Below are 15,000 nucleotides of genomic sequence, written 5' to 3' on the forward strand. Positions count from 1 at the left end.
GGAGACATGATCGAGGTTTATAAATGGATGAAGGGCTTTAATAAGGGGGATATTCAAAAGGTTTTGTTGGTAAGAGAACAGGGTAGGACATGTAGTAATGGGTTTAAACTGGGTAAATTCAGATTCAACAGGGAAAAATTGGTTTATTATCAGAGTGGTGGATGAGTGGAATAGGCTTAGCAGTCATGTGGTGAGTGCCAATACAATTGTCACATTCAATAATAGATTAGATAAATTCATGGACAGTGATATTAGATGGGGTTAGATACATGGGAGCTTAGGTTCAAAGGAGCTGCCTCGTACAGGCCCACCGGCCTCATGCAGACTCCTATGTTCTTATGTTCTTATATCGCGTTCAGAAAGTGTCATCGATCAAAAACAACTTGGATTGGTCCACATTTGTAAAACCATTGAGTATTTTGAAACATTGTCAGTTTTCCTCAGAGGCGATGTTTCTTGAGAAAACACCTTAATGGAGGAGAGCCTTCTATCGTAAGGTTTGTTGCTCAAGGAGATCATCTTTGTTGCCTTATGTTCAACACCTAATTTAGCATTGTTCTTCATGTGGTGGGGAGACCAAAACTGTACCTTATATTCTCAGTGGGGTATAAATAAACTATTTTACATTGGAAGTATTACATCTTTATTCATTAAAGAGCAGCTTCTATTAATGAAGCCCAGCAGAGAGAGAGAGAGAGAGAGAGAGAGAGAGAGAGAGAGAGAGAGAGAGAGAGAGAGAGAGAGAGAGAGAGAGAGAGAATAACTTTGCCTATTTGAGACTGATGCCCATATTACAAGCCGTCCTTTCCTAAATCCTTCCTTTCTTGAGATCAGTTCCAACACTGTCAGTCTGCCAGGCCCTGCATGTTTCCTGCAAGCTTTCTATGAGCCCCTTTTATGGGACGATGGCCAGCACATCCAACACATGAATTGTTTTCTGTTAGTAATAGTATGGCACAAATTGGCTAAGAAAAGAGTAGTATATAATAGGGATGGAAGTATATGGAATTCTGCTTAAGAGAAAAGTTGATAAGCAGCCTTTGTTTTTGATTTGTTGATAAATTGCAAGTCAGAGTAAGGGAGGTAATGGCCATCATTCCATATACAAGGCATTGGTTAAGGCTGTCAGAACTGATCTACCTCTCAGTCCCTCCTGGCCACACCAGTCCACCTCTTCAGGACTCAGAAGAGGGCACATATTCTTAAACGTTTTATCACCATAGTAAATCAATTATTAAAGGTTCCAGTATTGCTTTTAAGCTATAGTCACACTGACTTTACGACCTGCTAACCCGCAACCCCAAAATGTTGCGATTCACACCCGCCGCTTCCTGACCATATAAGTGGCAGAGTAATCGTGCGATCGAACGGCTACCGGCGGTCGTTTAGTGGCCGTCCAGTGGGTGGCCGGACAGCGACCATGGTAAGATTCACACCTGGAGTCAGCCCAAGACGCCCCCCACACGCCGACCGGTGACTGACAGGCAAGGACCAGTACGCGTCCTGTCGTAATGAGGACGGCGATCTCCCGTAACGACCTGCTGGTGACGTGCTCTGCACTGTCCTACTCTAGGAGAATTTTCCGTTCATACGTTATTATCAGTTGTTCCAGCAATATTATCATCCAGTTATATTACAAATTTCTCTTTCTTCTGTAAATTATTTGTGAAAAAATAATTACTTATAAAAGGTAATGAAAGTATTCTGTGCTTCACTGCTGCAGGTGATGGATGGTTGTGACCCCACCCCCCCCTCCCCATCTGCCATAGACATGCAAAAAATGCTCCAAGCAATCTTGGTTTAATCTGTATGTTAGTATGTATGTTACATTATATTCGTTCTAAACCATCTCCATCAACCTGGGCAGAGTAGAAAATTAAATTAACAGTCCTTTTTAAAATGGATAAAAACCATTAGTTCCACAGACTCTCATCATTTGCTTCACACATTATGTCCTGCAGTACTTTATTTTTGTTCGGCAAAGGTGATCCATACGCATTTGGCCGTGTGCTTGACCTGTGGAGCAAGTGAGTCGGGACCATGGAGGTAGAAATTTTACCTCCATGGTAGCTTGGACGGGCTGAGGGGCGTGGGGCGTCACTGCTCAAGAACGTACCTCATTTCCGGTCAAGGGTGGTTTGACCTACCACCGGTCGCCGCACAACTCGCTGTGTGATGGAAGGCCGGACGTCAACCACGGCCAATGACAGAAGCAAAGTGGACGGCGAACATCAGCAACCCCCTACTACCTGACAGCAACCACACAGCGTCTGCTCGCCATCCGGTCGCTGTTCACCAGTTAATGATCATACGTCGGCCACCGGTGGCAGTCCGCTTGCAGTTCAGACGCAGTCCATTTGGCCAGCGGACGGCAACCTTTTTACGACCGGCAGAGACCTGAGAGGTCGGCTGCAGGTTTTGGTGTAGTACCTAAAACATCCAGCTGACCTTTTCGGTCATGCGGCGGACCAAGACACAAGACGAGCGCACGCATGACCATGTGCCACTTCCCACGACCTGTAGGTTGCGGGTGGTCGTCATTAGGTCATTAAGTCAGTGTGACTGGGACCTTAGGGATTTCCATGGGTGGTATTCATGCTTCTTGTGGTAGTTTGGCAAGACTTATTCACCATGGATGGGAAAACACTCACTAGAACCAGACTAATCTTCTCTAATGCCTTAAAAAATGGTCAAAAGGAAAGCCCCAGTCCTTTGAACGTGCAAGCCTGGGTCACTCAGCTGGACCATACATAGTTACAAGTTCATTATCAGTCTTCAGGTCACTAAGGTCTTGCACCCATCCATCCATCCATGTGTTCATGCCTCCAGCATTAAGTGTGCTGCTGGTAACACCTCTTCTTCTTCTTCTTGGTACGGGTAACGCTCGGGTACTGCCTCACTCCGCCACCCTCCTTCCTCCCTGCTTGTTGCTCTGAGGCTGCTCCTGCTGTACTGCCCTCCTGCCTGGTGCCACCACTGCCTGCCTCATCCTCTGACACTCTGTGAGGAGAACAGGGAGGTGTTTAGGGGCTAATAAAAACATTGATAGCTTTAAAGGAAATAGGATAAATAGTTTCAAAACAGGGGATGTGGCGTGAGAAACTTCAGCTTTCCATACAGAGCTTACGACAGATAAATAGAATATGCTGCTGCATAAAGCCACAGGTGACAAACCTTCACAGTCTGCCTTGAAAGAAAAGCTGTAAACTACCCAATTAGGAAAGAACATTTAGCTAGATAAGAGCACGCACACACACACACACACACACACACACACACACACACACACACACACACACACACACACACACACACACACACACACACACACACACACACACTTACTTGGTGTTATAGGAGGTGGTAAATAGAGAGTGTGGACACATCTGGTGGTACTCTGAGCAGTCCCCACTTGACCGACCAATCCGCTCAGCTGCCAAATATTCGCCGAGTCTTTTGTCGGCATACGGGGAGCGGCTGACACTGTAGAGGGTATGTCATTATTATTATTATTATTATTATTATTATTATTATTATTATTATTATTGTTGGTAATGGGATGCGTTAATTATTAGTATTAAGCTTCATGTCCCAAAGTTGACAGCAAGCGGTGATCATTGCCAAGTCCCTATTCAGAGATGCAGCAAGTTCACCTTTGTTGGTAGGAGAGTGAACAGAGGAGTATAAAGTTGTATCATCAGCATATGAAATAAGCTTATTTTCGAGTTTAATGCCCAAGTTAGAAATAAAAATGTAAAATAATGAAGGTCCAAGAACACTGCCCTGAGGAACACAAGAAACAACAGGCAGAGAAGCAGAGCAGCACCATCAACAACCACACATTGTAATCGATTAGTTAAAAATTCTTTAAAAATACCGAGAAGAATTCCATCAATACCAAGGAGTTGTAGTTTATAAATTAGAGCCTTATGATTCACAACATTAAAAGCAAAACTGAAATCAATAGCAACAACTCGAGACTCAGGCCCACGATCCAAAGAACACTGCAGGTCATGAGACAGAGTCAAGGGAGCGCCACATGTTCTTAAACCCTTACGGAATCCAAACTGAGAATCAGGTACTAAATGATTGTATTTATCTCAGTATATGGAAAGCTGTTTAGTCAAAAGCCTCTCAAAGATTTTAGAAAGGACAGGAGTAATAGAAATTGGGTGGTACTCAGTAGGAACAGTTGAAGGTGAGGCTCTCTTTGGGGTGGGGGTGATGTTGGCCTTGCACCAACAAAAAGGAAAACTACCATACTTCAGCAGTAACCTAAATACTACAGCAAGTTTTGGCGCTATGAACGTTGCAATCTTCTTAAAGAATAGAGGAAGAACAGGAATCAGGAGAAGGAAGAGGAAAAGGAAGGAAGGAGACAAAGTACCATGAGTAAGCCAAAGAGGGCAGTGCCATTACCTCAGGAACAGCTCGAGAAACTCCCCCACAAAGCCATGGTTGACAAGCGGTGCCTGGAACATCTCGCAGATCGCCCGCAGCAAGCAGCCCTGTCCCTCCATGCCCAGGTTGTGCAGGGAGTCTTCAATTATCTGGAACATCATCTCCCTGTGTGCAAAGATACATGTTAGGCTCGTTGTCTCATCAACTCCCCTCCTCTTAATGACAGTCTCTCCTAAATTCTGACATGTCTGCTGATATTTTCATGCTGACTACTCTTCTGAACTTGCTAACTACATGCGTCTCCCCCCACCCCCTCCCACTTCCCCACTGCACTCGTCCCTGTACTGTCCAAAACTCTTATGCATCATTACCTACTATCTTATCGAGCTAATGAGAAAGAGGAGGAACTTGACGTGAAAAGTCTTGTCAGTAATTTTAAACGCTTTTGTCTCAGCAATAATTTCCAGAGACCAAAAGTGAGATCAGTCAGGTTTGAAAGAGTGTTTTATTAGGCTCACGGTACAGAGATAAGGTCAAGCTACCACCAGGGTCATATAAATACCCTTTACTTTTTCCACGCTGTGATTGGTACGGATTTAGCTTTCATCGGTAGCCAGGTAACATACACTCCCAGGTCTTTCTCTGCCTCTGGTGGATAGTGGAGTGTTTCCCATGTGGTATTGGTGTGCTGGATATCCCTACACTGGTAGCCTGGTAACATACACTCCCAGGTCTTTCTCTGCCTCTGTGGTGGATAGTGGAGTGTTTCCCATGTGGTATTGGTGTGCTGGATATCCCTTCACTGGTAGCCTGGTAACATACACTCCCAGGTCTTTCTCTGCCTCTGTGGTGGATAGTGGAGTGTTTCCCATGTGGTATTTGTATGCTGGATATCCCTTCACTGGTAGCCTGGTAACATACACTCCCAGGTCTTTCTCTGCCTCTGTGTAGGATAGTGGAGTGTTTCCCATGTGGTATTTGTATGCTGGATATCCCTTCACCGGTAGCCTGGTAACATACACTCCCAGGTCTTTCTCTGCCTCTGTGGTGGATAGTGGAGTGTTTCCCATGTGGTATTTGTATGCTGGATATCCCTTCACTGGTAGCCTGGTAACATACACTCCCAGGTCTTTCTCTGCCTCTGGTGGATAGTGGAGTGTTTCCCATGTGGTATTTGTATGCTGGATATCCCTTTTCTGGTAGCCTGGTAACATACACTCCCAGGTCTTTCTCTGCCTCTGTGTAGGATAGTGGAGTGTTTCCCATGTGGTATTTGTATGCTGGATATCCCTTCACCGGTAGCCTGGTAACATACACTCCCAGGTCTTTTTTTGCCTCTGTGGTAGATAGTGGAGTGTTTCCCATGTGGTATTGGTATGCTGGATATCCCCTCCCAAGGTGTATGACCTTACATTTTTCTTCATTGAATTGTAGAAACCATTTTTTGTGCCATTCCTGTAGCTTGGTGAGGTCTTTTTGTAGGAAATCCACAGCCAAGAGGTTAAGCATACAGGTGCCCAAGTACATATATTTAACAAGACTTTTATAAGAGTTTTGAACATTTCCCTGGATAGTTTAATGACCCTGGTTGTACCTTGACCCTTCTTCTGTACCGTGGACCTAAAAACACTCATTCGAACCAGACTGCCCTCACTTTTGGTCTCTGAAAAGGTTTTTTTGTGAGTACCGAAAGTGTCTTGAAGTACCAACCCAAGACTTTTCATGACATTCCATCTCTCTATGTGTGCTGGTGTACTATATGCCCCATCCTGCTCTTCTAATATAGCCTAATATGATATAATTTAATATAATCTCTCCTGCCCATTGGAATAATAGGAATGTAAATACTGTGTTGACAAGGCATGTGTGGGACACTTGGTAGTTGAGAGAGAGAGAGAGAGAGAGAGAGAATATATGGTGAGTGGTCACAGAGCTATAAAATGCAGGAGGTCTTTATTGGTCAGTATTTAGTAACATTTGGTCAGTCATGTAAGTAGGTCACTCAGTTAGTTTGACACACACACACACACACACACACACACACACACACACACACACACACACACACACACCTGTCACCCCCTGCCCAGTTGATGCCAGGCAGATCTGCGTCACGCTTCCGTCGAAAGAAGAAGTCGGGAAAGATGCCAAAAGGGTTCTCCTCAGAGGTCAGGCCAAGCTGTTCAAAGTCAACTGTTGGGGAGGCCAGGGTCAGAAATTATAGGTCATCACAGTCATCCTAGCAAGGTTTCGACAAAGCATTTTTTCTGCAGGTCACGGAAAACAACATGTATGTACGTTATATCGGAGTTAAGGTCAGAGGTCATAGGAAGGAGGTACTGGCACATCTCAATGAGGCAAGATGGTCATGAAGTCAGTGAGAAGTGTCATACAAGGACAGACTGAAACATCTAAGTATCGTCACTTTCATAAACAAACTACCTAAGTCATTTTCAAACTTTTGGCACAGGCAAATTTTTATCATCACGTCAAAGAATTCGGCCATCTGTTCCTAGCCATATTCAAGCTTATAAGTATGTATGAGTGGGCTAACATGTGCTAGTAGGGGTCATCAGGCTGACGTGTCCTTAAACTCGGAGGTCTCTGGGCCCAGAGCATTTACAGCAGATGGTTTAGGGTGCGAATACATACTCTTGAATGGCACGGAGATGGTCATGGAGGAGCCGTATCCGAGGGGGAGGTTCCTGCCGAAGGGAAGGCTGAGTGTGGGAGTCAGGATGAGCAAGGTGTTTGGCGGCAGCGTCAGGCGGCGGTTGGAGTCCATGTAGATCATGCGCTTCCGTCTGGACTCCCCGGCGGTGCTGGAAATCAAGGATATGACGTAAGGGGCCATAGGCTTAAACATTGCAGCGCCCAAGTTCACATATTTGACAAGACTTTCATAGCAGTCGTGGACATTTCCAGGGGTACTTTTATGACCTTGGTGGTAGGTAGTCTGACCCTTCTTCTGTACCGTGAACCTAAAAAACACTCCTTAAAACCCGATTAATCTCCTTTTTGGACGTTGGAAATAGTTGATGCAAGAGGCAGAAGCATCTAAGAATATGTATTAACTAAGGAGTCTGCAAGAGTACGTTAGTCCTATACAAGGCAGCTCTTTTGGAACTAACCTCTCCTCACCCATGAATTCATATAGTCTTTTCTTTAACATATCTGTCATATTAGCACTCACAACATGACTGCCAACCTGTTCCACTCATCCACCACTCTATTGGTGAACCAGTTCCTGCCTATGTCTTTGTTGAATCTAAATTTATCCATCTCAGACCTATTGTTGTGAGTCCTGCCCAGCCCTCTTACCACCAGAACCTTATTAATATCACCCTTATTAACCCTCAAACACTTCCATTATTTTACCATACGCTACGTACCACTGTCGCTGAGTGAATTTCATCTGAAACTAAGGAAATTCAGAAAAAAATATTTGCATTCAGAGTTTTGCTGTAAAGTATGGTTTGTTCTTTCAAAACCTTTTATAGAAAATAATTAGAAGGAATTTATTAATTTAAAACTTAACTACTGACTGACTAACGGGAAGCATGTCCCTGGGGTTGTGTTGCTTCACTCACTCACCGCTTCCACACCCAATGGTCCTCAGAGCAAGCCCCTACTACTACTACTACTACTACTACTACTACTACTACTACTACTACTACTACTACTACTACTACTACTACTACTACTACTACTACTACTACTACTACTCCTACTACTACTACAATACCAGTTGTTTGTGGCACTGCTGAAGGTTGATAGCAGTGCCAATAGAGCCAAGCAGATGGACACTCGCGCCATTCTGGAAAATAAAAGAATTAATAGTACTGATGATATTGATTATGTAATAGTAATAATAATAATTTGTAATGATAGAAATAAGAACAAAAAGAACATGAAAAACCAGAAATTAAATGAGAGAAAGTAATGACAGTAATAAACATCATCATACAGCCTGTGCCTAAGAAGGGTGACCGCTCCAATTACTCCATTTTTTCTCTCCATTACTCAATTATTTTCTCCATTTCTCCATTTTTTCTCTTCATTTCTCCATTTTCTCTCCATTTCCCCATTTTCTCTCCGTTTCTCCATTTTTTCTCCATTTCTCCATTTTCTCTCCATTTTTCCATTTTTTCTCTCCATATCCCCATTTTCTCTCCATTTCTCCATTTTCTCTCCATTACTCCATTTTTATATCTCCATTTCTCCATTTTCTCTCCATTACTCCATTTTTTCTCTCCATTACTCCATTTTTTCTCCATTACTCCATTTTTTTTCTCTCCATTTCTCCATTTTCTCTCCATTACTCCATTTTTTCTCTCCATTTCTCCATTTTCTCTCCATTTCTCCATTTTTTCTCTCCATTTCTCCATTTTCTCTCCATTTCTCCATTTTTTCTCCATTTCTCCATTTTCTCTCCATTACTCCATTTTTTCTCTCCATTACTCCATTTTCTCTCCATTACTCCATTTTTTCTCTCCATTTCCCCATTTTCTCTCCATTTCTCCATTTTTTCTCTCCATTTCTCTATTTTCTCTCCATTTCTCCATTTTTTCTCTCCATTTCCCCATTTTCTCGCCATTTCTCCATTTTTTCTCTCCATTTCCCCATTTTCTCGCCATTTCTCCATTTTTTCTCCATTTCCCCATTTTCTCTCCATTTTCTCTCCATTACTCCATTTTTTCTCTCCATTTCCCCATTTTCTCCATTTCTCCATTTTTTCTCTCCATTTCTCTATTTTCTCTCCATTTCTCCATTTTTTCTCTCCATTTCTATTTTCTCTCCATTTCTCCATTTTTTCTCCATTTATAAAATTTTCTACATTACTCCATTTTTTTCTCTCAATTTTCTCTCCATTTCTCCATTTTTCTCTCCATTTCTCTATTTTCTCTCCATTTCTCCATTTTTTCTCTCCATTTCTCTATTTTCTCTCCATTTCTCCATTTTTTCTCTCCATTTCTCTATTTTCTCTCCATTTCTCCATTTTTTCTCTCCATTTCTCTATTTTCTCTCCATTTCTCCATTTTTTCTCTCCATTTCCCCATTTTCTCTCCATTTCTCCATTTTTTCTCCATTTCCCCATTTTCTCGCCATTTCTCCATTTTTTCTCTCCATTTCCCCATTTTCTCTCCATTACTCCATTTTTTCTCACCATTTCTCCATTTTTTTCTCCATTTCTCCATTTTTTATCTCCATTCCTCCATTTTTTCTCCATTTCCCCATTTTCTCTCCATTTCTCCATTTTTTCTCACCATTACTCCATTTTTTCTCTCCATTACTCCATTTTTTCCCCCCATTTCTCCATTTTCTCTCCATTTCTCCATTTTTTCTCACCATTACTCCATTTTTCTCCATACTCCATTTTTTTTCTCTCCATTTCTCCATTTTTCTCCATTACTCCATTTTTTTCTCTCCATTTTCTCTCCATTTCTCCATTTATTCTTACCATTACTCCATTTTTTTCTCTCCATTACTCCATTTTTTCTCTCCATTTCTCCATTTTCTCTCCATTACTCCATTTTTTCCCCCCATTTCTCCATTTTCTCTCCATTACTCCATTTTTTCCCCCCATTTCTCCATTTTCTCTCCATTACTCCATTTTTTTCTCTCCATTTCTCCAATTTCTCTCCATTACTCCATTTTTTCTCTCCATTTCTCCAATTTCTCTCCATTACTCCATTTTTTCTTGCGATTACTCCATTTTTTCTCTCTATTTCCTTTGTTCTTTTTTCCAAGCCTCTAAGAACACTGTGACTGCAAGCATTATATTTGTGCTTGATCCTTAACCCGGTAGTAGCAGCGGGGATCATGTATCTTAATGGTCCCCCCAAGCGAGAAAAATGAGAAAAAAATCACCCCTCACACAAGCCATTTCATAACATATATCAAAGCATTTGTGATCAGATTATGTATCATCTATTTTTGGGGGTTTATATCATGGCACAAATTTGACCCGTCGCTGCTACACGGTGAAGCCACAAATTTGGCCCATCGCTGCTACCGGGTTAAGTAAGAAAAGGTCAGAATATTTAATTAGATGTAGACTTACGCCATCTCCTCCTCCTAATCCTCCTATGCTTTCTGATTCTGAAGTATAATTAGGCCATCTCCTCCTCCTCCTCCTCCTCCTTATTACATGTATAGTTAGGACATCTCCTCCTAATTAGATTATAGTTAAACCTCCTCCTCCTCCTCTTCCTCCTCCCTCCCTCCCTCCCTCCCTCTTCGTCTTTTCTCTGCCTCCCCCCCCCCCCCTCTCTCTCTCTCTCTCTCTCTCTCTCTCTCTCTCTCTCTCTCTCTCTCTCTCTCTCTCTCTCTCTCTCTCTCTCTCTCTCTCTCTCTCTCTCTCTCTCTCTCTCTCTCTCTCCAGGGTAACCTTGTCAATAATCTTACGGTAAGAGAGAGAGAGAGAGAGAGAGAGAGAGAGGAGGAGGAGGAGGAGGAGGAGGAGGAGGGGTAATGATAAGATCTTTGCCTCCGTCGCCTGTTTTTCCTCCTCCCATTTCTTCCCTCCTTCCTCACTTTCCCTTTCTTCCCTCCTCCTCCTCCTCCTCTCCTCCTCATCTCTCCAATTCCTTTCCTCCTTTCCTTCCCTACTCTTCCTTCTCTCCTTTCCTTCCCTCCTTTATTCCCTTTCCTTTCTCCTCCTCTCTTTCCGTTCCTTCCTTTCTATCTCCTCATTTCCCTATTTCCTTCAGCCTTCCCATCCTTCTGTCCACCTCTCCTTCCCTTCCTTTCCTTCCCTCTCCTTCACTCCCACGTTTCATTCTCTATTCATCCATTGATAAGAATCTAAGATCTCTCTCTCTCTCTCTCTCTCTCTCTCTCTCTCTCTCTCTCTCTCTCTCTCTCTCTCTCTCTCTCTCTCTCTCTCTCTCACGTGACCTAGCTTTCCCTATCTCCTTCCCTTCCCTTCCCTTCCCCTCCTTGACCCGCTTACAAGAAGGTCAGGTTAGGTCAGTCACCTCGCCAGCGGGGAGTCCCCGTTAAGAGCCTGCTTCTGCAATTACTGCTTTTACCATTACTACTACTACTACTACTACTACTACTACTACTACTACTACTACTATTATTACTCCTGCTATTATTACTACTACTACTCCTACTCCTAGTACTACTCCTACTGCTACTACTACTACTGCTACTACTACTACTACTACTACTACTACTACTACTACTACTACTATTACTGCTCATACTATTTCTACTACTACTACTACTACTACTATTATATTCATAGATCTGCATATTTTCATTTCCGGAGAGAGAGAGAGAGAGAGAGAGAGAGAGAGAGAGAGAGAGAGAGAGTTGCAATATGTAAGATGTAAAAATAAAGAAAGAAAAAGAAAAAGACACACACACACACACACACACACACAGACACAGATACACAGGGTAAGTGTGCCAAATGGTCAGCGAGGGACAACCTGATTCTCTCTCTCTCTCTCTCTCTCTCTCTCTCTCTCTCTCTCTCTCTCTCTCTCTCTCTCTCTCTCTCTCTCTCTCTCTCTCTCTCTCTCTCTCTCTCTCTCTCTCTCTCTCTCTCTCTCTCTCTCTCTCTTATTGTCGTTGTAGGAGGAGTAGCAGGACAAGGAGGAGGAGGAAAGAAAGTTTATTAAGAATGGAAGGAAGGAAATGGAAGGGAAGGGAAGGAAAAGGAAAGGGAAGGGAAGAAAAGGGAATGGAAGGGAAGGGAAGGAAAAGGAAAGGGAAGGGAAGAAAAGGGAAAAAAATGCAAGGGAAGGAAAAGGAAAGGGAAGGGAAGAAAAGGAAAAGAAAGGAAAGGGAAGGGAAGAAAAGGAAAAGAAATGGAAGGGAAGGAAAAGGAAAGGGAAGGGAAGAAAAGGAAAAGAAATGGAAGGGAAGGAAAAGGAAAGGGAAGGGAAGAAAAGGAAAAGAAATGGAAGGAAGGAAAAGGAAAGGAAGGGAAGAAATGGAAAAGAAATGGAAGAAAGGAAAGGGAAGGGAAGAAAAGGAAAAGAAATGGAAGGGAAGGAAAAGGAAAGGGAAGGGAAGAAAAGGAAAAGAAATGGAAGGGAAGGAAAAGGAAAGGGAAGGGAAGAAAAGGAAAAGAAATGGAAGGGAAGGAAAAGGAAAGGGAAGGGAAGAAAAGGAAAGGGAATGGAAGGGAAGGGAAGGAAAAGGAAAGGGAAGGGAGATAAAATGAAAGGAAAGAGAAGGAAAGGAGAGCGAAGAGAGAAAGACGGAGAAGGAAGGATGGAAGGAAGGCTGGTCAGCTGGTATATCTTAGGTCACAGCCGCAGGGAGGGAAAGCCACCACCACCGCCACTGTCCTATTAGCCTAGCTCTGCCCTGCCCTGCCCTGCCCTGCCCTGCCCTGGCCTACAGTACCTCTGCCACGCCCTGTCCACTTCCTGCTCTCTCTCTCTCTCTCTCTCTCTCTCTCTCTCTCTCTCTCTCTCTCTCTCTCTCTCTCTCTCTCTCTCTCTCTCTCTCTCTCTCTCTCTCCGCTAGATAATAGATATAGATAGACAAGCTACAGGGATTGACTTGTGAAGAGAGAGAGAGAGAGAGAGAGAGTCCATGCACATCCCCCCTCTCCAACTCTCTCTCTCTCTCTCTCTCTCTCTCTCTCTCTCTCCTACCGTACCCTGCTCCTTAATATGTAGGTGACCCCCTAGAACCATTTCCCTAATTATTCATCCATTCCTGCTCTTATCACCCAACCCTCTCCTCCTCCTCCTCCTCCTCCTCCATGCCCCCTTCCACACGTAGTAATCTGACGGGTTTGGGCTGCGCTGTACAAAAAAATAATGGGCGAGGCGGCGGCGGCGGTGGCGGTGGTGTCTGTGAATAGTCTTTCCCTCGCGTGTAATCCCGACGAGCCAGTATGAGCGACCCGACGAGGGGCAGGCGTGGAATCCTTGTGGCATTTCCCGTAAGGTTAAGAGTCAGGGGGGTTCCTTGCGGGGCATCGCCACCCACCCGTGTTAAGTATTCCTTTACCTCGTGCTGGTATTCAGGATTAAAGCTAATATCGTGTCAGCCTGTCTCCACGTGTACTTTTTCCAGTTTATGTTTAGAGTCGTAGATGTTTCTTGCCTATTTGTGCCACACTATTGCCGAGTGTAGTCACCTTGGGGCGCCCACGTAACTCATGGCTGGGGCAAGTCGATCGATCCTTCCAGGAGGGACGTGAGATGGTAGCTGCGTGGGAGCTTGCTCGAGGAAGACCGGCGAGAGTGGAAGCGGCGAGTGAGCGAAGGAACGCGCCCCCGTTAGTTAGTATTAGTAATGGAGAAAAACAGTATATTAGATGCAGCCATTAACCAGAAAAAGTAGTTCATAGAAAGCTCGTAAGGAACGGCGCCTGGCTGACTGGTCTGGGACTAATGTCAATTTGGCAAGAAGAGATTTTTTGTGCCATTCAGCCACTGTGTAAGCTTGTGCTAGGCCTGTGATTGCCAGCCAGTACCAGCCCGGAAAGAGCCTTTTAGTGCTCGTAGGTACTACAGTCTGTGGGCACGGGCGGGTCCTAACTCCCACACACAGACCTCTTGCTCAAGGGGGAGTAGATGCTTAAAAAAAAGTCTTGCCAAGTAACGACTCAAGAGTTATCCACTGCACCACGGAGCATTGTGTGTGTGTGTGTGTGTGTGTCAGAGGGAACGAACCGGCCGTGCCCTGACTCCTAATGGTGCCTCTCAGCGTCCTTCCCACCATTCATTGTGACAGCCACCCGCGTGTAGCCGCTGTCACCTGTCATCTGGATATAGAACATGTGTCACCCTCCACCTGTCGTCAACCTTCCCGGGGCGTATATTCTCAAACGTTTCGTCGCCTTAGTAGTACACCAGTTGGAAAAGGCTCTCGTAGTACTCGTATCAACCTCCACCTGTCGTCCAACTGTCCACACCTACCCACCTTTGATAATGCTTTCCCAGAGGTTGTGTTAGTCTTTCCATTATGAGCCCAGCAATAATTTGACGAGGCATTCGTGGAGGGTGTGTTAGTATGTCCAAAGGTAGTGTTATGAGACTAGTGATAGTTTGACAAGGCTTCTGCACCGTGAACGTAAAAAAAGAAAGAAAAAAAACCCTCATGAGACTACTACTACTACTACTACTACTACTACTACTACTACTACTACTACTACTACTACTACTACTACTACTACCATTAATCTCCTCTGTGGGCTTGGAAAGTAGTTGCTGCAGAGCCCAAAGCGCCCGAGAATACTGTTGGCCCATATTCCCAACATTTGGACATTTCGGGGCTTACACATCCACAGTTGATGAGTCTTTCGTAGAAGTTGTGTTAGTATGTAGTGATATTCGACAAGGTTTCTACACAGTGAGCGGGAAGCATATTCTCGAAGACTGGGTATGTGGTCCCTGAGTGAAGACTGGAACTTCAAAACACCACGGGCCGTTCTGGAAAATACTCTCATTGTGACTCCCACTCAAAACTATCTTTAATAACTTCACCCAAACCTTAAGGCGCGTCCACACCAGGAATCTTTGTATGACAACAATGTATCCCAGACGTTTCCCAAGTTTTTCGGGAAGCAGTTGAGAAACAACTTGGATACATTCAGGAAATAATTGAGAAACATTGAGAGAG

At 44.0% G+C, this 15,000-nt stretch overlaps 1 protein-coding gene and 1 long non-coding RNA gene across 3 annotated transcripts in view; one reads left to right on the top strand and one right to left on the bottom strand.

The window, feature by feature from the left end:
* The window catches only part of LOC126992217 (uncharacterized), a 41,586-nt gene that overhangs the window by 3,908 nt on the left and 22,678 nt on the right, over positions 1–15,000 (top strand). The window lies entirely within an intron of this gene.
* LOC126992216 (uncharacterized) overlaps positions 696–15,000 on the bottom strand; it is a 24,880-nt gene continuing 10,575 nt past the window's right edge. Inside the window, exons 2-7 of the mRNA XM_050850877.1 lie at positions 8,147–8,218; positions 7,054–7,223; positions 6,474–6,594; positions 4,420–4,566; positions 3,346–3,483; positions 696–3,000 (exon numbers count right to left, since the gene is read on the bottom strand). Of these exons, the coding sequence (XP_050706834.1) occupies positions 2,832–3,000; positions 3,346–3,483; positions 4,420–4,566; positions 6,474–6,594; positions 7,054–7,223; positions 8,147–8,217 (816 nt within the window). The 5' untranslated portion in view covers position 8,218 and the 3' untranslated portion in view covers positions 696–2,831. The remainder of the gene's footprint in view (positions 3,001–3,345; positions 3,484–4,419; positions 4,567–6,473; positions 6,595–7,053; positions 7,224–8,146; positions 8,219–15,000) is intronic.

This window comes from Eriocheir sinensis, unplaced genomic scaffold (genome assembly GCF_024679095.1).
Source record: "Eriocheir sinensis breed Jianghai 21 unplaced genomic scaffold, ASM2467909v1 Scaffold420, whole genome shotgun sequence".
NCBI classification, from domain to species: domain Eukaryota; kingdom Metazoa; phylum Arthropoda; class Malacostraca; order Decapoda; family Varunidae; genus Eriocheir; species Eriocheir sinensis.